A 24723-nucleotide genomic window follows, 5' to 3' on the forward strand; every position below is an offset into this window, starting at 1 on the left:
ACCTTCATAAGACAAAACAGGCCCATCGAAACTGAGTGTTACTAAAAGTCACAGACCTACTGTGGGACAGCTGATTCTCCAGCTTCTCGACTTCCTGCTGCAGGACGCAAAGACGCCCCTGCATGGCGGCATTGTCCGAGTGCGCCTCCTCCAGGTGGCTCCTGCTGGCACACAAAAGCAAATGAGCTGATATACAGCACCTACGGAGAAGGTCCATGCTGGTGATCGGGTTAGTTATGATGCTGCTGCGTTAGATGCGGCCGGCGAGATCACGCGATCATGGAGGTGACGGGCGGAGGGCGCGGCTTCATGCCCCACCAACCTCGAAGGAGCCTTCTGGTCCCGGTCCAGTTCCTGGAGAAGAAGAACCAGGTTCTCCATCTCCTCAAGTTGTTTGGTCATCACCTGCTTGTCCTGGCTGCTTTCGTGCAGGCCTTCCATCTCTTCTTGCAACTCCACAATCTGCGCCGAAAGCTGGTCAGCCATGGTCATATAGCCGTGTTTCTCCTGGTTCAGACGGATTACATGCTCCTTCTGACGTTCTAGACTGCGGCGCAGTCGGCGGATAACACCCCGTTCCTGTTTTAGAGCCTCCCGCAGAAGCTCCACCTGAAGTTTGTCAGCTGGGACAGTGGTCCAATCTTCAGACATCCTGGCTTCGGTCTTGTCCTTGGTGGGCTCCTCGAGTAAGTGAAACCTCTGGTCTGAGACCTCGAGGAGGACCTGGGTGTCCTGCTGCTCCTTGAGGACACGGATCTCCTCTTCCAGCCTCCTCTTTTCTTCCTGCATACGGTTCTGCTCCTCTCGCAGCTTCTTCATGTCATCCTCCATCTTGCTCTTTTCCCGTAGGAAGTTTTGCTTCTCTTCCAGTGTGCGTCTGTCTTCTTGCTCCATCTTCTTTTTGACCTCCTCCAGCCTCCTTCTTTCTATTTCTTCATCCATTTTCCTCCTCTTCTCATGCATTGTCGCCTTGCGCCGTTCCAGCCACTGTTGCTGGTGTTGAAGGTGGATTTGGTGCAGTAGGCGGCGCTGGCCTTCAGCGTGATGCAGCTTCATGTGGGCAAGCTGGCGGGCCGCCTCGTCCCTGCTCACAACGCCACAATATGACCTCACAGGAAGTTCTCGACATCATCTGGGATCATGAGGATGTTTAGCTTGCGTTTACAAAAGAGTATTCATTAGATTTGAAGAAAAACGAACATGCCCTAGCCCTCCTTGCCTTTGTAGAGAAGGAAAGAACCAGGAAAAATGTGACATTTCTACTTAGGCTGAATTCTCCCTCTAAAACAGGGACGTCAAACTCAATTAGATAAGGGCCCAAAATTCAAAACACACTTAAGGTCGCGAGCCAACCAGGATAAACATTTATTGAACACACTTAAACTGAACGTTTTTGGTACATAAATAGGAATAAAAACAGACAAGAATATTCAATTTAAACCTTAAATCACTTATACAGTATTTATTATTTTGCACTAAATAGAAATAGCTTGTTAAATTATGCAACTTAGAACTTAACTTAAACAACTTAACATTAAAAAAACATTCAAATTCCTTTGCCGTATATATTAAAAAAACTTAAATATCCCAAAAGATTTTGCTCGCCTTAATATATCTCCGGTCAAAATTAGAAATATGAAAATGCTACAAAACCTGGAAATATACATAAAACATGTATTTTTCAGAAATAACAATTCTAATCATTACGTTTTCTTTGCTCTCACGACTCAAAAGCTTAGTCTTCAGCACATTTATTTTTGATGATTTGATAAAAATTACGAAAAGAGAATAAAGCCAGAGCCCGTGTCCCAAAATCAACAAACATACCACTTTAAACTTGTCTCTTTCTTGCAATGAGTCAAGATCGGTTAAACTCATTTTGACCCTTTTTTTCATACATATTGGTTTCAAAACCAGATGCAAGCATTCATTTTGTAAAAACGTCCCAACATTCTAAAAACAGGGAGCCTGATGCGCTTACCTTTGGCGCAGACGGCGTAGGGCGAGAGACGGGAGGGAGTGCTTGCACTTTTTGCATAGCTCCGCCCATCCCTCCCACTCACCCAATCAAATCACTTTAAGTTCTCTTCCGGTGTTTTAGCGTATTTACAATTTGTTCCGTGGATTCATCAAAAAGTATCTGAACACTGAACACAGATTATATAGTCAGCTTTTATATAAAGGATTCTTTAGCGTTGTACAGCCAAAACAAGTTTTTTTTTGTGTGGCACCCTGACTGTAAATTGTAGTGAAAACGTGCCCTATATATTCTGAAAAGTACTGCTTTATAATTCAGTTTTGGTTTGGCTTTGTGTGCAACTGAACAGGATTAATAGTTCAAATTTTGAACGAGATGGAGAACGGGCCATTAATAACTATAATGTAAAATGGTCTTGCAGGCCGGATATGATCACACGGCGGGCCGGATGTGGCCGGCGGGCCGGGAGTTTGACACATATGCTCTAAAATGATAGCAAAGACGAGAAGTCTAGCTTAAGTTATTTTTTTTCTCTTTAAGCTCATCCATTTTTTGGGGGGTAATACAGTAAAACCGGGCCCGGCCTACAAAACTACACAGGGGACAACGACGCGTGTGCCATCTTCTAATTTCTAGATAATTGCATGCTTCCGTTTCATGGTTGTCATGTTTTTGCTTCTCTGTTTAGCATCACAGCAAGCCTTCGGACCCATAGCGAATAAATACCCAACAAAAAATACAGTATTGCATCGCCGACTTGCAAAGTCTTTACGAAGCATACAAGATTCCAAATTAAGTGAAGAGGGAGAAAAGTATTCTGGGAGGGAAATTTAGTCAAGTCAAATCATGTTTATTTGTGACGCCCTTAATCACAAAGAGTCTCAAAGGGCTGCACAGACCACAGATTATTGCAAACCACAGACTATTATAACACCATCCCCTGATCTAAAACCTACATGAGGGCAAGGAAAAACTCAAAAACCAAAAGGAATTTGATCAAATGCTTTAGCAACAGGTAGAGTTTTTGCTGCCTTATTACTCATTGATAACCGTGTAGATCACTTTTTATGATGTCACGATGCAAATCGAAGGCAGGCCATCATTTTATATGATGTCCACTAATAGCGGACAGACAACTTTAAGACGTAACTCGTCACTGCAAAGTTTTGGACATGCAAAATAATGTTGATGTCATATAGTGGGTAAAATGCCATTAGGAGGGGTCAAAAATGTCTTATTCCACACCATAAAGTTTGTTTGGGATGTATTGTATTCCCCAAAAATTTGATTTTGGGACATTTCTTTCTCAGAATGCTTCTCATTGGTTGGCTGAACAAAAAGAAACAAATACAAAACCAAAAGGACGCTCACCGCACCACAAGGCGGGACCAAACAGTCGACCGCTAAAAGGAAGGAAAAAACAAAACACACCTGACTATCATGACCTCCTGGTCCATCTTGAGCTTAAGCTCCGCCTCTAGCTGGTCCTTCTCAGCACTCAGCCTCTGGACCAGGTTTCCGATCTCTCTGGCGAAGTTCTGCTCAGAGTCTGCTCGCTCCCTTTGTATCCTGACGAAGCCGAAATAAAGTCAAGCTGCTTGCTGCCTGACTGACCTCGCTCTTATCTCACCTGCGTTCCAACTCAGAAGTCCAACCATCTCGCTGGAGACGATTGTGAACTTTGTCCAGCTCCTCCTTCAAGTTCTTGGCCTGACGTTCTGCCTCGGTTTTCTGATCCTCCAGCTCACTGATTTCAAGCTGGAAGATTAAAAAGAAGCATTTTAGAAAAGTAATCACACTTTCGCCAGCTCAGTGGCCTTGGGGGTATGGCGCCCGCCCCGAGACTGGGAGGTTGTGGTTCAAGCCTCGGGCGAGTCATACCTAAGACTTAAACATTGGTACCCGTTGCCTCCCTGCTTGGTGTTCAGCATTAGGAGTTGGAATTGGGGGGTTTGCTCACCTAATGACTACCAACACCTCAGTTGGGTTGAGCGAGGGGGCTGGGAATCCCCTCCTCTGTATCAATCTCCCAAAAAGAGTCAGAAATGACTCTAGCCACCTCCCACTAAGGGGGATATGGCTGTGATTATATATATATATATATATATATATATATATATATATATAATCACACTTTCGCAGTTTTCACGGGGCGGAGCCTGACAATATTTTTGTGCATTGTTTATTTGACCTTGAAGGCCTGCGCAATATCCTTGCGCTCCACCTCCATGCTGTGCCTCATCCTATCCAGGCTACGCTCGTAGTAGTTGACCTGAGGGCAAAGAAGAGGAGGTCAGTGATAAGGAAGCATAGAATTAAATTGTGTTTTTTTGGTCATAATTACAACATAGTGTTTGAATGAATGAAAACTTTATTTCGAAACATCTAGTTGGATCCGCCCATCTCTGTCTGTCCCTCACCCCCTCCGGAGGAAAACAAAGCCTATACAACAAAGACAGTTAAAACATCTTCTTTGTTCCTTTATCTCTTTGTTTTCCTTATCCCCACTGTAAAATGTGGACCAGGAGTGCCACGTCCAATTTCGTTGTCACAATATATCCCATGTTGTAACAATGACAATAAAGGTATATTCTATTCTATTCTAAAATAAAAAACAGAAAGGTAAGAAGCAGATGTTTATTTTCCCTACCCTTTATCTTCCCTATTAAATACATTTTACAAATCCTCTTCTCCTCTTGTGTCTAATACAACAAAATCTCATGGATATACTTATTACATAGGTCAGATATCAATCATTATAATAATTACAATAATCACATATTTTATACACTAATTTTCGTAATACCCATCCCTCATCGTCATCATGCGCCTAGTTACCAAATGTCACTGCTGCACCAATGATAATAACAACAATAAAAATATTTATGATTCAGATTCAGATTCAGATTCAGATCTACTTTATTGTCATTCTAGTACACGTGTATACAGAACGAAATGTCGATGGATCTGACTCCCACAGTTTCCCTCAGTGTCCTTCAGTGTACAGATACAGTACTGATATAATAATAGCAAAAAATAACAACAAGCTAACCATAGTTTTAAACGCAGTATTTCCAATCTCACTCATATCCCATTTTCTTCATCCCTGTATTTCGCCAGTAATGTTTTTTTGTATTGACTCCACACACAGACACACACATACTTTTCCTGGTGGTTCTCACCTTTGAGATTTTGTATTTACTAATTTTTGGATGTTTTCTGGCACCATGTTTTTGTTGACTTTAAATAACAGTTGTGAAGTGAAACATTTTATTAAATCGTCCAAATTATTAAAATTGGATGATAATTTTGACTGCATGAATAAAATATAGAGTATGATCCCTATATCCTACCCTGTGTACGGTTCTTATTGCATGTTTTTAAAGGATAAAAAGGGGCTGTAGTGAACTTTTGCAATGATTGCCCCAGACTTCTGCACAATACACAGTTTCTTCCCCAGAGCCATTACCACCCTAAATACACACCGCACAAAAAACTGAAAAAACACTACCTCATACGAACGTAAATGGTACTCATGTCTATGTTTCTTGCACTATGTTTACTGCTCACCTTGCACAATGTTGACTATCTTTTTTTGCACTATGATGACTATTTTTGCACCAAATGCATAATTGCACAAACCCTACGATACCAAACTGTACGTAACATCCTAAATGCCGACATTTCTTGGGTAAATTTTGTGTAAATCATAACTATAACCTTCTCCTCCTTGTTTTATAACCTTATCTTCTCTGTTCCTTTATCTTCTTGGCTTTTTTACCTCACTGTGAATGTGTGAACCTGGAGTGTCATGCCCAATTTCGTTGTCACAATATGTTAACCCATTTTGTAACAATGACAATAAAGGTATATTCTATTCTATTCTAATATGTTAAGTATGGCAGAACTAGAGAACAATATAATAAGCAATGCATTATAGTTTAAAAGGAATTTGGCTTTATTCATTATTGATAATGTTGATAGTGTTTATGGTGTTTATCGTGTACAGCACAATAAGACGTGCCGCCCCCGATCTACCTGCGTCTCCATTTGGATGCTGAGCTCCTCCATCTCCTGCTTATGTTTGGCCTTCAGCTTCTCCACCTCCAATTCCGTCTGGATGCTGGCGACTGCCGGCGCTGGCGCTGTCGAGCATACCAGACAAAGTCAAGAGCAACATTTTCAAAATATGACGGCAATGGGCGACAAAACCGACTAGCAGCGGGGCGAGGATCGCACAAAAGCTTCTTATCGGTTTCCATCGACCAGCAATGAAAATAATTGCTTACGAGCTTGCTAACAGAAACTCTCCACGCCTGCACCTCATCCGACTGGCTGAGCAAGATACACAATCCGGTTTGAACTTTGTGGTGTTTCAAGTAGAACTATGTTTTTATTTTTTCAAGGGGCCGCTTCTACTACTGCACCAAGACGTCCACATCTTGGAATGGAAAGCGTCATGGGTGACGAGCTTTCCCCCAAATGAATTGGCCGCAGAGAACAAATTGCCCTGCCTTACAATGGTAGAAACAATTAATACCATGCCTTCCAAGCAGTGTTCCCTCTAAGCTGCGCGCGTGCGCAATTGCGCACTGCTCGCACATTCTCGGCGCACAAGAAAATCTAGCCAGCGCACAAAAATGAGGGCTCAAAATTACTAATTAAGAAACGACTCACGTCAAAGTTACAGTGCATGAAGGTAAAACGCACGGGTTCCCCTGACGTTGTGTCCTAAATCCGGTATTTTGAAGTCGAGTCGAAGGAGAACGAAGTTGAGTAAAGTTAGTAGAGTTTGTCGAGAACCGGCTTCTTCGGCTCGGCTCACTAAAAGAAACCGGCTCTTTCGGGTCCTAAACGGCTCGGGTTGTTTTTGCTTCGTTAATCCCAACATGACCAAATATGATGTAAAATTATGCACAACATGACTTAAAGGAAGGAGGGAATAGAACAAAAAAGAAAATACCAAAATGAAATAGTGAAAAGCTGAGAAGAGAAAAAAAGAAAAAAGCCAGAAAAAAGCCAGAAAAAAAGAAAAGAAAGAAATGTAGGAAAAAAGTAAATATAAACAAAAAGAAAAAAGTAACAGCTCGGAAAAAGTAAGCACAATGAGATTTTTTTTAAAGGAATTTAAAAAAAAACTAGAAAAAAAACATGGAAAAAAAGAAGAAAAAGTTTGTGTTGCATTCAAATAATTTCCAAGGATATCAAGTGAATCTTGTTGCCAACATTGTACTTCCACTAAAAAATGGGATTAAGTACAGTTCTGTATCTTACAACAGACTAAATAAGCCCCCCAAAATGTTAATATTATGCGACAAAATATATTTAGGAAATAAACAGAAATGGATATCTTGTGAAAGAATTGTAAGACGACATAGGCCGTACAAGCTTTGCAATAGTACATGAGTCAATTCATTCAAAAGAGAAAAATAAGTTTGCATTGCCGGAAACTCAGCAAAATGTAACTTGATGTCAACTTTTGGCGAGTTAGATAATGAATTATCTTGCCACATTTGGGATTATGGTTGCTCACTGTTGTTTCAAGCGCTGCTCACCGACTTTGTGTGAACGCTCAGACCCGTAAGGAAAATTACAGGGAACATTGCTTCCAAGTAATGCATTTAAGGCAGTGATGGTAAAAAAAATCTTGAGATCTTTTGTTTGTTTTAAAAAACATCATGTCAATTGTGTAATGCTCTGCCCTCTGAGATTTGATCTGCAACCTCAGTGGAACTGTTTCAATCTATGCTTAAGACACACTTTTGTTCTATGGCCCTCATGTAGGGGATGGTGTCATAATAGGACGGACTGCACGTGAACCAGGGTTGGGTAGGGTTACTTTAACTGGATTACTTTCAATGACTTTTGGATGACTCCAATACCAAATATGCTAATAAAAGACAAAAGAAACTCAATAGGAATAAAATGACTACATTTTGTGCAGGCTTGGGGAGTAACGGAATACATGGAACGGCAAAAATGATGTTGGCAAGCTGTTTGGATTTATTTTCATTTTGTTTCTGTTTTGCCGGAGATCAAAGAGATCAAAGCCAGGAGAGAAAGCTTACCACGTGTTGTGATTCATCATTTTATTCATATTTAGTTTCTTTCGTCTTTTATTAGCATATTTGGTATTGGAGTCATCCAAAAAGTAATCCAGTTAAAGTAACCCTACCCAACCCTGCCAATAATACATTTTATTCCACACCATATAGAGAAAATGCGTAAGGTGCAGTCACTGTATCCTAGGGGTCTGCTTTACTTGACAAAGCTGACTTCTGTGAATTTTCCAGTCAGACCGAAAGTGAGCTCACCAGAGTGGGAATCCCTTGCAGACGGCTCTTCAGACCAGCTGAGTGCAGCAACGGCCTCAGTGGTTTTCCTTTGGCTCCTCTTCAGCAAGTCCAGCTCAGCGGTCAGCACATCATTTTGGTCCCTGAGCTCCTGATCACAGGAAGCGGACATCGGTGCCGGCTGCTGGGCAGTGATGGTGTTCGACATGAGCCTAAGTATCACTCACTCTGCACTGCCGCTCGCAGTCTTCCAGGAGGTGAGCCAATCGGGCTTCAGGGTCCAGCGCCGCAACATCCAGGCCGCTAAACTGTCGGGCAAAGCAGAGGTGGTCATGCATCCCAGCACTGAAACAGTTTTTGTTTTAAGATGTGATTTTTAAGGTTCTGTTGGTATTATGCAAAATCATGCATGGACTTGCTGCCTCATATTTTTCAGATTTAATTTCCCCCTATGTTCTAGTCCAGAGCCTTTGCTCTGAAAAGTTTGGTCTACTAGTGATCCCAAGAGCCAAGAAGAAATCCGCAGATTCGAGAGCATTCTCCATCCGGGCCCCGGTGCCGTGGAATGCTCTTCCCCCTGGGACTCAATCTGCAACCTCAGTGGAAATGTTTAAATCTAAACTTAAAACACACTTCTATTCTATAGCATATGAATGACCTATATTTTATGTTGACAATATCTGTCATAATTGCCCTATTGGCACCAACAGCCCGGACAAGCTGATTGGTGGCCACACCCTTCTTAAACCCCCGACTTCAGATCAAACTTTGTCAGATCGTTGCGAGCTGTTGTGTTTCACTCAGTGAGCGTTCCCGTCCGACTCCGTACCTGTTAAAACCTGTTTCCTGCCTGATTCCCAGTTTTTCGACCCGTTTCCGAACCTGACAACGCCTGTTTTGCCTGCCGCCTGCCTACGACCACTATTACAAACTTCACATAGCCTCTGATCTCCAGCCCTGGTCAAACGACTTGCCATTCCCGCCTGTCTTCTTCCGACACGGAAGTGTCACTCCCGCCTTGTTCGTTCCTGCTCTCCGCCAGTCCTCGGATCAAGCAATCAAGCAAACCTTACTCTCACTCTCTTTCAATAAAATCTGAGAAACGCATGCAATTGAGTCCTGTGTCCGTTCTGGTCTGTGAGAATATCTGTGTATTATTTGTGATTGCAATGTCCATTTTGGCCTTGTCATCCTGGAATGGGGATGAATGGGTTCCTTTTCAAGGTTTCTTCATTTTGCTCATGTTGAGGTTTTTGAGTTTTTCCTTGCCCTCATGTAGGTTTTAGATCAGGGTGTCATAATAGTCTGGAGTTTGCAATAGTCTGTGGTCTGTGCAGCCCTTTGAGACATATACACTTCAGAGGATCATCAACACAGCCCAGAAAATCGTTGGTTGCTTTCTACCCAGTCTGGAGGACATTGCCTGCTCTCGCTACCTCTTTGACCTGCTGCCTTCCGGCAAGCGCTACAGGTCACACAAAACAAAAACAAACAGACTCAGAGACAGTTTCTTCCCCAGAGCCATTACCACCCTTAACACACACCGCACAAAAAACTGAAACTCTTGCAAACACACGACCTCATACAGATGTAAAATGGTATTCATGCCTATGCTCACTTTGCACAATGTTGCCTATTTTGCATTACCGCATATTGTACTAATACGATCCCAAAACTGTTTGTAACATCCTACATTCCCACACTTTCTTGTGTAAATTATAACCTTATCTTCTTTGTTCCTTTATCTTCTTTGTTTGAAAATTGAAATAAAACTTATTAGAATATTTTTAACCTAATCAACATTTTTTTATTTCGCAACCCTTTAGATGAATGAAAAAGTATCTATGTAGTCCGCTGTTGCTAGACTACAACACAGCACCCCGAGGCCATCCTATTAATCTGTTAATAAACAACAAAAGGATACTGCTGGAAGTGTGAATTTCCCTACGGGGATGAATCAAGTATCTATCATGTGTCGGTGAAGCTATATCTTTTCAGTGCACCTGAAATATTTGTAACTTATATATATATATATATATATATATATATATATATTATATGTATATAAGGCAGCACGGCGGCGCAGTGGTTAGCGCATGTGCGGCACAGTTCTGAGGTCGTGAGTTCGAACCCCCCAGTGTGGAGTTTGCATGTTCTCCCCGTGCTTGCGTGGGTTTCCTCCGGGCACTCCGGTTTCCTCCCACATTCCAAAAACATGCAGGTCAGGTGAATTGGCCGGTCCAAATTGTCCTTAGGTGCGAATGAGCGAGTGACTTGTCTGTACCCAGTACCCTGCGACTGACTGGCAACCAGTTCAGGGTGTCCCCTGCCCACTGTCCACGGATAGCTGGGATGGGCTCCAGCACCCCCGCGACCCTACTGAGGATAAGCGGTGCAGATAATGGATGGATAAATATATAAATATATTTAGAGTTATTTTACATGATGGAGTAGGTGAATGTATATGTTCCATCAGGCACTTTGAGGACAGCCCTTTATATTCTTGGTTCCTTTATATTGTGTAAAATATAACCTTATCTTCTTTGTTCCTTTATCTTCTTTGTTTACTTTATCCTCACCCGATAAATGTGAACTGGAGTGCCACGCCCAATTTCGTTGTCACAATATGTTCAACTCATTTTGTAACAATGACAATAAAGGTGGCAACACGGCGGCGCAGTGGTTAGCGCGTGTGCTGCACAGTTCTAAGGTCTTGGGAACCTCCTGTGTGGGTTCAAATCCAGCTCCTGGACTTCCTGTGCGGAGTTTGTATGTTCTCCCAGTGCTTGCGTGGGTTTCCTCCGGGCACTCCGGTTTCCTCCCACATTCCAAAGACATGCATTTCAGGTGGATTGAGCGGTCCAAATTGTCCCTAGGTGCGAATGAGCGAGCGAGTTGTCTGTCCCTGTGTGCCCTGGGATTCGCTGGGAACCAGTTCAGGGTGTCCCCTGCCCACTGCCCGATGATTGCTGGGATGGGCTCGAGCACCCCCGCGACCCTACTGAGGATAAGCGGTGCAGCTAATGAGATGAGATGAGACAATAAAGGTATATTCTATTCTATTCTATACAAATGAACATGTCTTCTTTTATCAAGACAACTGTCAGTTGCTATCTCATAACTGAGACCAGATCTAATAGCTCCACTCACTTCCTGCTGCATCAGCTGCTTCAAGTCCGCATGCAGACGCCGGGCGCCGTTTTCCGCCTCGCTCAGTTTGCGCTTGACATCGACGAGTTCCTCCTCCAGATGGACTTTCTCCTGCAAACCGGCACAACTTCATTTATCAGAGTTTGCAGTGCAAACATTGCACATTAAGTATGAAAATGCATAAAAACAAAATCCTGATTTGCAGAACATTTTGCTCAATTTATTACAATGTTCATTCTTTTAAGATACTTGATCCTATTAAGTACCGTAAATTCCGGACTATAGAACGCACCTGATTATAAGCCGCACCCACCACATTTTTAGAGGATAACCGCTTTTGTACGTACACAAGCCGCACCTGTATATAAGTCGCATGCGCCCACATTAAAACATGAAGCACAATCACAAAATTAACCCAAACCCGACTTTGAGTCTCGCGATTGTAACTGAATATAAAGTACACAGTCCAATAACCACAGCCGGCAAACTGGACGGAAAATGATACCGGTACTTAAGGTTTGATGCAGACCTGCAGAGTCCGGGTGCCCGTTGAACGTAATCCAAGGAAAAAAAGTCTATATTTCCAAAGGTAAGGGTGGAAAAAATATATATCCACTATTGTCCGCTGCGACATCAAACAGGTCTCACTCACCTTTACCCCACTTCCCGTCAGTCCGCGTTTGTTACGGTAAATTAGGAAACCCATGCTTAAAATAATCATAAAAAACCATTAAGAGAACATGTTCCTCATTATAATTGTTCTTGTTTTAAGATACACTGTATGTTTCTTAACTAAAATAAGGAAACTCAACTAGCAGAGGGTATATAATGTTTCTTGTTTGAAGAAATATTCTCTACCAAGATTTTTAAAATATATACTTTAAGTGTAAAAAGAGGTAGAAAATGTCGCTATTTTTTCCTATTTTAAGATATTTGTTTCTTCAGTAGAAGGCAATTTTGCATGTTTTAAGATGCATTATTTATCAAAATATGACAAAGAATACTTGAAATGTTATATGAGACAGAGAATTCATTTTTTTTACGAAAGAAACAAATATCTTAAAAGTAGGGAAACTCATCCTCACATTGAGTAAAATTATCTCAGCTAGAAAATTGGAAAATATGAAATATTCTCTACTAAGATTAGTAAAACAAATACTAAAAATAAATGTTATATAAGTAGAAGAAAAAAATATTTATATTTTATAATCATAAACACTACACTTGAAATAAGTCAATTTTTGTACAAGTGGGAATCATGTCAAGGTATGTTAACAAAGAAGAAAATACAGGACTGTCTTAGTAAATGTTTGTATTGTGATAAGTTATTTATTTTCTGTAATGCGATTAAAAAACGAAAATGTCATACATGCTGGATTTATGACATATCAACTGAAACATTGCAAACTTTTTATTGTTTCTGTCACGGTTGCCATGGCGCCCAATTGGGCCCGCCCGTGTGGCACCAGCTTGTTGATGGATTGGCTTTCCGTCTATTTAAGCTCAGTGTTCTCACTCTTCCTTTGTCAGTCTGCCAATGAACCTCTGCCCCGCAAGACGTGGGTTCTGACTCGGTCCTGTTTCCTGTTGGTATTTCCTGTCCGGTATTGTTCCTGTTTATTTTGTCCGGTTTAAAATCGATTATTAGTTTCGTTCCTGTCTATTTTTGTCCTGGTATTTATTCTCTCCAGTTTTTGTCCCCGTCTAGTTTGTCCTGTTTAATTTTGATATCCTGTTTCAATATCAATCCTGTCCGACCTGTTCTGTCCGGTATCGACCCCATCTGTCCGATATCAACTCGGGCAACTGGTATCGATTTCGTCGGCCTCTGGCTTCCTATCATTCCACGCCAGACCGCTGCCTAACGTGCATGACTCCCCATTTCCCGTAAAATAAAAGGCTTGTGTGAGAAACGTCACCCGTTTGGGTCCTGATCCTGTTCCGGTTCTTGACAGTTTCAACACTGCAGATTAGTTGAATAGCCTAACAATAAACCTTTTTATGTTATTCTAATATTTTAAGTTAGGATGTTTGAGTTTCCGCCATCATCAGCCAGATCAAAACAATGAGAGGCTCGCGATATTTTTGTCGATTTTCAATTCCTCCAGGATGTATGACTTATTTATTGCATTAAAAAAATAACTTTCTAATGAACTAACAAATGATTGTTATAATGACATAAGACGTGAGTTGGTTGATAGAAGAAGCGTCCAAAGTTATTTAGGGGAGATAGATGTCTAGATAGATAGATGTCAAGATAAATAGATGTCTAGATAGATGTCTAGATAGATAGATTTCTAGATAAATAGATAGATAGGTGTCTAGATAGATGTCTAGATAGGTACATAGATAGATGTCTAGATAGATGTCTAGTTAGATAGATGTCTAAATGGGTAGATGTCTAGATGGATAGATGTCTAGATAGATGTCTAGATAGTTAGATAGATAGATGTCTAGATAGATGTCTAGATAAATAGATAGATAAATGTCTAGATAGATAGATAGATAGATGTCTAGATAGATATCTAGATAGATAGATGTCTAGATAGATGTCTAGATAGATGTCTAGATAGATAGATGTCTAGATAGATAGATGTCTAGATAGTTAGATGTCTAGATGGGTAGATGTCTAGATAGTTAGATGTCTAGATAGATGTCTAGATAGATAGATGTCTAGATGGGTAGATGTCTAGATGGATAGATGTCTAGATAGATGTCTAGATAGTTAGATAGATAGATGTCTAGATAGATAGATGGATGGATGTCTAGATAAATAGATAGATAAATGTCTAGATAGATAGATAGATGTGTAGATAGATCGATAGATGTCTAGATAGATAGATAGATGTCTAGATAGATAGATGTCTTCCTCAGAGGGCTGGCCTCCTTCAAAATCTGCAAAAAGCTCCTGAAAATATTCTATGAGACAGTTGTGGCAAGCGCCCTCTTCTATGCGGCAGCGTGTTGGGGAGGCAGTGTCAAGAAGAAGAATGCCTCTCGTCTCAATAAACTGGCTAGGAAAGCAAGCTCTGTTGTGGGCAAAGAGCTGGACAGCCTAACAACAGTAGCTGAGAGACGGGCACTGGAAAAGCTGCGGGCAATCATGGACAATCCATCGCATCCACTACACAGCATTATCTCCAGACAGAAGAGCAGTTTCAGCGACAGACTGCTGTGACAGTCTTGTACCACGGACAGACTGAAGAGATCTTTTCTTCCTCATGCCATGAGGCTCTTTAACTCTACCCGGCAGAGTAAAAGCCCACATTAAACCACCCCACCTACATTGCATATTACCGAATTTCATTGCAATATGTATTCTGTGTAGCACTATTTAGATATTCTATATAACACGCTACAGTGGGCATTTGCACGTCACACTGGGTATTTGTGTATTGTATTCTTTTTGCTTTATTATTATATTGTTCTCAGCTCAGGGATGCTGCTGGAAATGTGAATTTCCCTTCGGGGATGAATAAAGTATCTATCTATCTAGATAGCAGTATCCTTGTGTTGAAAAATAAAATAATAAAATAAAAGTTTAAAAAAAAGTACCATACAAACTATATGACAATATTCGAATTTTCTGAGACAGTCCTGTATATCTAGCAAGGAATGAGAAATTGAGCAGCTTAAGTGCATACTGAACCGATCCTTGAGAACTAGCAGTTCAAAACATGAAGTAACACACCAGTGCAGCGGAGGCCAGTTCTTCCCTCAGCTCCGATTCCCTCGCCTCCAGCAAAGTGAGTTGCCGGCGCAACCGTCGGTGCTCTTGCTCCATCTGCTGCGCTGCGGAGTCGCTTTCCTGCTCCGCTCGGCTGCGCTGCGCCGCCAAACGCTGGCGGAATCCCTGCTCCAGCTCTCTGAAGTTCATAGGGGGCGCGGTTTAAGCAAAGCAGATGTGGAATTTCGGCTTGGGTCAAGCCCAAAATATCATATCTTACGTTTCGGTCAAGCCGGGTTTCTCTCTCGCTGACTTTTTTCAAAATATATATAATGTTGCTATATTTATATACAGACGCTCCCCCACTTACGCCAGGGGTGTCAAACTCATTTTAACTCAGGGACCACACGATAGAACAAACACTCTGTCAGGGGCCGGACTAGCAGATTAAAGAGAAAGAAAAAGAGAGATAAAGAAATAAGAGAAAGAGGGAGGGAAAAGAAGAGAGGGCGGGATAAATAAAGAAAAAGAGAGAGAGAGGGAGAGAGCGTGAGAAACAAAAGATAAAAAGTCGTGAGAGAGGAAGAAAGAAATCCAAAGAGAAATGGAAAGACAGAAGGAGAGAAAAGAGAAAAGAAAGCGCAAAGGGTAGGAGGAGAGAAAGAGAAAGGAGAAAAGGAAAAAGGAAGTTAGAGCAAAATAAGTTAAAAAGACACAGAGAGAGAAAGAGACAAAGAGCAACAAAGGAAGAGAAAAAGAGAGACACAGAGAGTGAAAGAGAGAGAGACAGAGTGGGAGAAAAGGGGTGGAAAGGAAAGAGAGAGAGAGAGAAAGAAATACAAGTACAGTGTCTTTGTTCGAGGCACCTGGCTTTGGCAACATCAAGTTGACATATTTCAACCTGCAGCTTGTTTTTCTCTTGCTCTTCTCTGAGTCTTCTGGCCCGCGGGCCGCCTGCTTGACACCTGTGACTTACGCAAAACGGTAGATACGAACATTTTTTGGGGGTTGTCGAAAAATATCCGGACATTGCTGTAAGTTAGATTTTGTATTGTGCGCACCTTTTTCCGAGTACAGGACAGTACTGTAGTGCTTCTTTTCGCCACTACCGGCGTGTGGCGCTGTGAGAGGTCACCCAGCATCCACCCGGAAGAAGAAATCCGCTTCATCTTTCTAGTTCGTGTGTAAACATTCTATACTGTATCTCCAGCGCGCTAAGAACTTTGACGAGTTTATTGTCTAATACTTCGTGCATCCAGTCAATATGATTGGTGTAAAGTTTAAAGAGCCGTTTCATTTGAAGTGAAAGTGCAACAAGAAAGCTTGATGCGGTTGAGAAAACGGTCGGATCGCTTTTTTTCGGCCACTCTCTAACACGGAGGAGGACCTCTTGACGCTTGTTTTCCAAAAGTAAAGTAAGTTACACTTAACTTTATTGATCTTTATAGAGCATTCTTTTTTGAAATGTTTAATTTTTAGTACAAAACAATACAGGTTACTTATACAAACCTTAAACATACAAAATATAGCGCTAAAGCAACTTAGCAACAAATTCAACTTACGAACAATCGTCTAGTTTGTAAGTTGGGCAGGGTCTGTACTTAAATAATGTGTTGATTCTAAACTCATAAAAAAGGCATTTATTGAAAAAGGAAAAATTCTGTTTAAAAATATTCCATGCTTTGGCTTTTACAAACCATACATTGTTCTCCTTTCTCTCTCGGCAGTTGATTCGGATGTAAAACTGCATTTACTCAACGACTAGAATAAAACACTATTCACTTTCAAACATGAACATGTTTTTTTCCTACTGTTTGTGAAAAAATATGTTATGCTTAGAAAAGATCCCTTGTCATCCATGATTATATTGGGGCGGCAGTAGCTCAGGAGGTAGAGCGCTCGTCTTGGGATCAAGGGATCCCAGTTCGAACCCATGTTACATGTCGAAGTGTCCTTGGGTAAGACACTGAACCCCTAATACCCCCAATATGCAGGTTAGCGTCTTACGTGGCTGCAATACAAGGCCGCTATTGGGAAACGTGAAGCACACTGTAAAGCGCTTTGGGAAGTCATTGACTTGAAAAGCGCTATAGAAAGGCAGATTAATTCATTTCATTTACGGTAGGCTTTTAAAGCAGCATGATAAAGCATAATACTGAAAAATGACGGTAAGCTCTTTGAGTCAAAAAGGTTCCCGACCCCTGCCTTAGACGGCCTGATCTGGCCCGTGGGCCGCCTGTTTGGCACCCATGGGCTATAATATCTGCTGGCCTGTTTTTTTTTTCCAGTCTCGATCTTACCTCGAACGGCCCAGTTCTCACCTGATAGTGGTTCGCTCCAGTGCCTCGGCGCCGGCCAGCCGCTCCTCCGCCTCCCGTAACAATTGCGAGTTCCTACGTTCGGCGTTCTCCAGATCGGCCTTGGCTTTGTCACGCTCTCCGCACGCCTGCTCGGCCCGAGACCTGCAGGAACGGTGCACCGCCGTCACCCAGGCGACGGGAAAACCCCGTTCCCTCGGTCCGGCGAGCCAACTTACAGCAGGTGTTGGATTTCATCCTTGTAGCAGATGAGCGCCACCCGGTGGATCGGGTTGCCGCTAGTTAGGAGTTCGTTGTCCAGGGCCTGGGTTAGCTCGCACAGATTCACATGCTCTTCAATGCTAAAGTCCAGGGTCTGTAAAAAAAATGAGAGAAAAAAACCTCAACGACTCGTGCAAACTACTCAAGGAAATGCCACAGTCGACTTTGAAGCCTTCTCAAGTTCCCTCCGATCCACATTTAGGATCGTTTTTCCTGTTAAAATTGTTTTTCAGCCACACTCACAACCAATGTTCCCTCTAAGCTGCGTGCGTGCGCAATCGCGCACTGCCTGCACATTCTCAGCGCACAAGTAAATTTAGCCAGCTGACAAAAATCAGGGCTCCAAATTGCTAAGCCGGGATGGGAGATCAGACGTGGTCAGGAGCGAAACAGGTCGCAGACGGGAGCTAAAACGTGACAGGTGGGAGTCAGGGTCGAAAAAGACTTGCCTAGTATACACTGAGGTTCGCAGACGGACTGACAACAGGGGACATACAGGACTAGTTCAAGACAGGGAGCGAATCAGAACCCGCGTCAGTTAGCGCCAAATGAGCGGGCACAGCTAAGTCACATCAGTAATCATGACAGTCTCAGAATTAGAATTGTCTTATTGTCATTGATATCAATGTTGTGTAACATTCAGGGTTGGGTAGGGTTACTTTAACTGGATTACTTTCAATTACTTTTGGATTACTCCAATAGCAAATATGCTAATAAAAGACAAAAGAAACTAAATATGAATCAAATGATGACTCACAACACGTGGTAAGCTTTCTCTCCTGGCTTTGATCTCTTTGATCTCCGGCAAAACGAACATAAAATGCCACAGAAACAAAATGAAAATAAATCCAAACAGCTTTTTGCCCTTCCGTGTGTTCCGTTACTCCCCAAGCCTGCACAAAATTGAGTCATTTTATTTATATTTAGTTTCTTTTGTCTTTTATTAGCATATTTGGTATTGGAGTAATCCAAAAGTCATTGAAAGTAATCTAGTTAAAGTAACCCTACCCAACCCTGGTAACATTGTATGTTAAGAGACTAAACATGGCACTCGAGGGTAAAACATGTAAGAGAAAGAGACAAGACTACCAGAATGAATCGGCCCAATAAAAAATTACAACAGAGTGCTTAGAAAACTGGCCTAAGTCATAATAATAATGTAATGGAAATTGAAATATTGCTTATTTTGTGTAAAAATTCATACATTCTGGAGTGTCTACAATTTTAACATATATATTGTAAGCCTTTTATATCTTATAGCTCACTAATACACTTTGTAATGATATTCTAATATTTGGAGTAGAAATATTTTCGCCATAATCAGCAATATTGAAACAATAATAGGCGTGCAATTACTGATAATAATTGATGATAATGGATCCAGAATCAGTGTTCATTTGAGCTGTGAAAAGTGATGGGTCCCGGGGACTCGCATGCTCAAAAATCTATGAGTCCCGAAAGAGATCTATGGGTTCCCAAAATTTAGTGTGCTCCATGCCCTTACAAACCCTCGTATTTTCCCTTACAAAATACAAAAAAATATTTTTTTTTCAAACATGTTTATTTATGTAGTTTAACATGTTATATTGTAGATGTGTTTCCTTATATCATATATATTGTTAATGAACGTTTTGTTGTGAGACACTGAGTTGCTCGACATGAATGAGGTTTGTTATAAAAAAGTTCAAAAATGAAGTCGCTTGGACGTTCACTGGAGAAGGAAAAAATACATGCAAATAGAATTAAGTAGAATAATACATTTTCTTATTCAAATTATGAATTCATTTTCTGCATTCAATTATTGTTGGTAATATACTGATTAAAAGGGATCACTGCAACCTGTCTTTTTTCATGTTCTCCTTTTATACTTCCTTTTCCTTAACTTCTTTATACAACATAATCATTCGTACTATAATGCATCAAAGCAAGTGAGCCGTTGGAGAGCCGGCTCTCTTTAATGAGTTGAGCCGAAAAAGCCGGTTCTCTAAAAAGAAACGGACTTTCACTACACAACTCGAACTGGAGATCCACGTGCAGACGAACACTCGAACCGCGAGACCAAAACAACAATGGCGGATCTGCCTGACGAAAAGTTTGGAGTGCGGTAAATCTTAAAAATGATAATGACAATTTTGTGTCAAAAAAGTTGCGTCCCGGGGACGCACGTTGATTTGACACGATGCGTCCCCAGCAAAAATAATGTGTCTAGGATGCAGAGACGCGGGCAAACGAGAACACTGCAGAATGTATGACATTTTGGTTTTCGTTAAATGCATGACATAAAAATAAGAACGATATTCTAATTTTCTGAGGCAGTCCTGAATACAGTGGAACCTCGGTTCTCAAACATAGTCCATTCTAGAACCCTGTTCGAAAACCGATTTGTTCGATCACCAAAATCATTTTTCCCATTAAAAATAATGTAAATCGTTTTAATCCGTTCAAACACCCTGAATGTTTACCTTGAATGTTTAACGTAAACATAAAGCTGACCCAGGCTAATCATACGTTCGCGTTATCGTAATCTTCCGTACGAAAGATTACGCTAACATGAAGGTGTAAAAATAAAAAAATCAGGTCGTTTACAAGTCATTTAGCACCCGGGTCTCCACAACAAGTGGTGAGCGGTTCATTGGAAAGGGGGCTCCGTTCCAACACCCTGAATGTTAAACGTAAACTTAAAGCTAACCCAGGCTAATCGTACGTTCGCGTTATCGTAATCTTCCGTACGAAAAATTACGCTAACATGACCGTGTGAAAATTAAAAAAAAGGATAAAGAAAAGAATTATGAATAGGATTTCTTACCTATGTGGTGGTCAGCAGAAGGCGCAGGCAAGATCAGACACTCGCACACCTCCTTTATATTTTTCTATTATTTCTTTCTTAAATGCAATAGTTGTACGCACTACTTTTCTTTTTTCACCTGTAGCAACTTTGCTGCTTGCACTGACTTTCTTCGGAGGCATAATTAGGAGCTAAAACACTTCGTACACTTATATTAAAAGCGAAAGCAAAAAGAAGCACGTCCGCACGCCATAACAGTCGGTCAGGAAAAGAGCCATCTACACCCGTACGCCGCTCAGCATGGCACCCTAGCGTACGCACTCACGCATTACCGGTGTTCGAACTCCGATTTTTTGACCGAACAGCGAAGCAAGAATTTCTCGAAATTTTTGGTCGGACTCCGATTTGTTCGAACTGAGAGGCGTTCGAAAACCCAGGTTCCACTGTATCACATTTGAGGGAGGTTCATTTCATCTACAGTGACAAATGTTCTTCTCCAGGATAAATATTCTTCCACAATCGGCGCTCGGAAAATCCACCAACTCGTGTCTGTAAATATGTTGACTATCTTTTTTTTGCACTATGATGACTATTTTTGCACCAAATCCTTACGATACCAAACTGTATGTAACATCCTACATGCCGACATTTCTTGCGTAAATTTTGTGTAAATTATAACTATAACCTTATCCTCCTTGTTTCATAACTTTATCTTCTCTGTTCCTTTATCTTCTTGGCTTTTTTACCTCACTGTGAATGTGTGAAACTGGAGTGTCATGCCCAATTTCGTTGTCACAATATTGATAGGTTGGTCGTTTTTGGTTGTAACATTTCTCAGAATTTACTGTGTGAATATAACTTGTTTTTATGTTCCTAAATATAAAAACAATCTTTCACACACACACACACACACATGAAGTAACGGTTCAATAATCAGTCTAATTGCATCTCTTGTACGTTTATCAGTTTTGTACTCTTATTTTGAAGTTGCATTTCCGGTGTATTTATCTGTTTCCTGTGTGACTAAAGTTAACTAGACACACGGGGGCGCGCAGTGTGGGTCACCGGACAGAGCTAATAAATTTATTTACCTTAATGCTTGTTTTTATTTGTTTAATTCTGCCAACATAGAGTTTATATAAGTTTTAACTTTATCAAATATGTTAACCCATTTTGTAACAATGACAATAAAGGTATATTCTATTCTATTCTATAAAACTAATGAGAGGGGGCGGGGCCACCTACCTGCAGGACCTCCCGAGGGTCACAGACACCCTCGTCCGTCCAGAGGGCGAGGACCTCCTCGGGGTTCGCGCTTCCCGAACCGCCATCCAGCCGGCTAAGGACCTGAAGATCCGGCGCGACCGTCGCTGGGGAAGCGCGGCACGGCAGCCCGTCTTCCATCTGTACGTGAAACACCTCGGTCAAAAAAAAAAACACCAATGGCGCTTGTTTCACTTCACAGCGGTGCCTGGTTGAAGATTAAGCACTTGTGACCCGGATTAGGAAGGTAGGCTGGCCGCCAGCTGGGCTTACACAAGAGCAAGAGGTTCTGGTTTATTCAGGTGAAGCAAAAAAAAAAAAATGTTTGAGAGCGTGTGACTGCTAGTTCCGCCTCCTAAATGTTGCAGTCAATTCTTTAAAAGAATTGCAATCCAGCCAAAACTGCTTCAAAAATGCCAACTTTCTTTCTCAAGAGGTTGAGAAGAAACACAACAAGGACTGTTATTGGTCTCAATTACATCCACTGTCATGATTGCTGATTCGGGGCACCTGATTGTCACTGATTGGCTCCCTGATTCTTTTAAACCCCCTGTCGTCCAAGAGGAAGCCGTCAGACCGTCTGCAAACCTATGCTTTCAGCTAGGCGAGCTCTGTACTATCCGACATTCTCCCGCCTTGTTTTCTCCTGCCGGACTTGCAGATTAAAGAGAAAGAAAAAGAGAGATAAAGAAATAAGAGAAAGAGGGAGGGAAAAAGAGAGAAAAAGAAAAAAGAAAAAGAGAGAGAGGGAGAGAACGTGAGGAACAAAAGATGAAAAGTCGTGAGCGAGGGGGAAAAGAAAGGGAGAGGAAGAAAGAAATCCAAAGAGAAATAGAAAGACAGAAGGAGAGAAAAGAGAAAAGAAAGCGCGGAGGGTAAGAAGAGAAAAAGAGAAAAGAGAGAAAAGGAAAAAAGGAAGTTAGAGCAAAAGAGGTTAAAAGACACAGAGAGAGAAAGAGACAAAGAGCAACAAAGGAAGAGCAAAAGAGAGACACAGAGAGTGAAAGAGACAGAGACAGAGAGTGGGAGAAAATGGGTGGAAAAGAAAGAGAGAGAAAGAAAATAAATACAAGTACAGTGTCTTTGTTCGAGGCACCTGGCTTTGGCAACATCAAGTGGACATATTTCAACCTGCAGCTTGTTTTTCTCTTGCGCTTCTCTGAGTGTTGTCTCGCCGGCCGGATTCAATCCCTTAGCGGGCCTGATCTGGCCCGCGGGCCGCCTGTCTGAAATCTGTGCCCAAATGCCTCGCATGGCTGGCTATTGGTGTGTGAGTGTGTGTGTGAATAGGTAAAGTGTGAAGTGTATTGTAAAGCGCTTTGGAGGTCCTGAGTGACTGGTAAAGCCTATATAAATACCATTTTTTATGTCTTTGTCTACCGACTTTTTGGCGCCCCCTCCCGCCACTGTCAACAACTGCTTGCTTACACTCAGTTTGAGTTGAAGGTATCTGACCTTGCGTGGTGTAGAGCTGTAGATGGGGGCAGAGCCACATAGAAGTTTCTGGAAGCTGGCAAGTGTGAGTGGCGCCGACTCGCCACGGTCCTGCAGGGCCAAAATTTAGCGTCTTGTAAGCCAAATGAAGAAAGCGCTGATCCAAATAGCGGGAATTGCTCCACCTGCACGGAGGGGTGTTGAACCATCGACTCGTCTTCTTCAGCGACCGTACCACTGGGCCGAACATCAGCAGGGTTCTCCTCCTCATCCCACTTCAAGCTCTGCGGAAAAAACTGAGATCTTGAGAAGCAAGCAATAATCTGATGAATTCATTCATTCATCTGATCTAATCAGGAACCCAGGAGTAAAGGACTATGCCTGCAGCAAAAGCTGTTGGATCTTTGTTGGCCATTAATGTTCTTGATCACCTGCATGAGTATACCTGTTGTCGACATATTTTGGACTTCCTGTTTGCCAGCCGTGGGTATTTTCGGGACAGTGTTTTTCACTCCTGCCATGTGCAGAGCACTTTTTATTAATTCGCTTTACCCCGAAATAAACTCGCCCTTTAGCTCGTGTGTCTGATCTCGGAATTATTTAATATAACGGCAATGGCTGTGTTAGTATCGTGGAGCAGCCCGAGCAAATATGTCCCAAAATATGTAAAAAACAAGATGGAGTCTTGGCGCGAAAGGGAGAGCTCATTTAAATATCTTCATCAGCATACAAAACAAAGGTCTCGAAGTCTTGTTCGTCTTCAGAGACAATTGGCTTTTTATATCCTAATACAACATCTCGTAATAATTTCGCCCGTCCCCCTGGCACGTGTTTATCCCAAAATACACGCTACCAGACAGAATGTTTTGTTCCTTTTCGATTCCCAATTTCCAAGAACTGTTGGAGTCGGCTCGACCGCATGTTCCCCTCCAAGAAGACTTGGCAACGAAGAACGCCATTCTTTGGCGATCATTAATAACATTCGCTGACATTTACATTGGGATAAACAAGCCGGGAATCCACAACATTAGTCTTTCATTTCCGATTACTCGTGAATGCGCAGGCATCCGAGTGATCCAATTGCTTGGGCTCACACAGTTTCCCCTCATCTGGGGTAGTGTAAAGCCGCAAAGCACTGTGGGACTTGTAGTACAGGGATGCATGCTACAAGCAAACTCCGGCTTACTCACTAAAAAGCCTCATGGGTATTTTTTGATTGCTGTGGGATATTTTGGTGTTATTTTCTTCCTCAAGAATGAAAATGCTACAATTGTAACATCAGTGTTGAAGGATTTTATACATTTTACTATAAAGGATTTTATACAAGTTACATTTATTGAATGCAATGAAGATTTTCACTGAGAAGGCTTAAGTTCAATGACAGGTCACGCCGTTCCGAATGCGAATGTTGAGTTTAGTTCTGTTGATAACAAGACTCTGACAGAGAAGGCCAGTCCAAAGTCCGGTTTGGGTTAATTTTGTGTGCGGCTTATATACAGGTGTGGCAAGTACAAAATCGGTTTTCCTCTTAAAATGTGGTGGGTGCGGCTCAGTAGCCTAGATGGTAAGGCGCC

At 41.8% G+C, this 24723-nt stretch overlaps 1 protein-coding gene across 1 annotated transcript in view; it reads right to left on the minus strand.

Annotated features, from left to right (window-relative positions):
* Positions 1-24723, minus strand: part of ninl (ninein-like) — a 40892-nt gene that overhangs the window by 10169 nt on the left and 6000 nt on the right. The window contains exons 5-19 of the mRNA XM_088350802.1: positions 23335-23433; positions 23171-23260; positions 21698-21856; positions 17625-17761; positions 17410-17550; positions 15113-15287; positions 11422-11532; positions 8499-8579; positions 8293-8422; positions 6017-6123; positions 4170-4250; positions 3609-3736; positions 3410-3547; positions 323-1084; positions 57-161 (exon numbers count right to left, since the gene is read on the minus strand). Coding sequence (XP_088206928.1) covers positions 57-161; positions 323-1084; positions 3410-3547; positions 3609-3736; positions 4170-4250; positions 6017-6123; positions 8293-8422; positions 8499-8579; positions 11422-11532; positions 15113-15287; positions 17410-17550; positions 17625-17761; positions 21698-21856; positions 23171-23260; positions 23335-23433 — 2444 coding nt within the window. The remainder of the gene's footprint in view (positions 1-56; positions 162-322; positions 1085-3409; positions 3548-3608; positions 3737-4169; positions 4251-6016; positions 6124-8292; positions 8423-8498; positions 8580-11421; positions 11533-15112; positions 15288-17409; positions 17551-17624; positions 17762-21697; positions 21857-23170; positions 23261-23334; positions 23434-24723) is intronic.

Source organism: Urocampus carinirostris, chromosome 13 (assembly GCF_059441175.1).
Source record: "Urocampus carinirostris isolate Australia breed hairy pipefish chromosome 13, RoL_Ucar_1.0, whole genome shotgun sequence".
In the NCBI taxonomy this organism is placed as follows: domain Eukaryota; kingdom Metazoa; phylum Chordata; class Actinopteri; order Syngnathiformes; family Syngnathidae; genus Urocampus; species Urocampus carinirostris.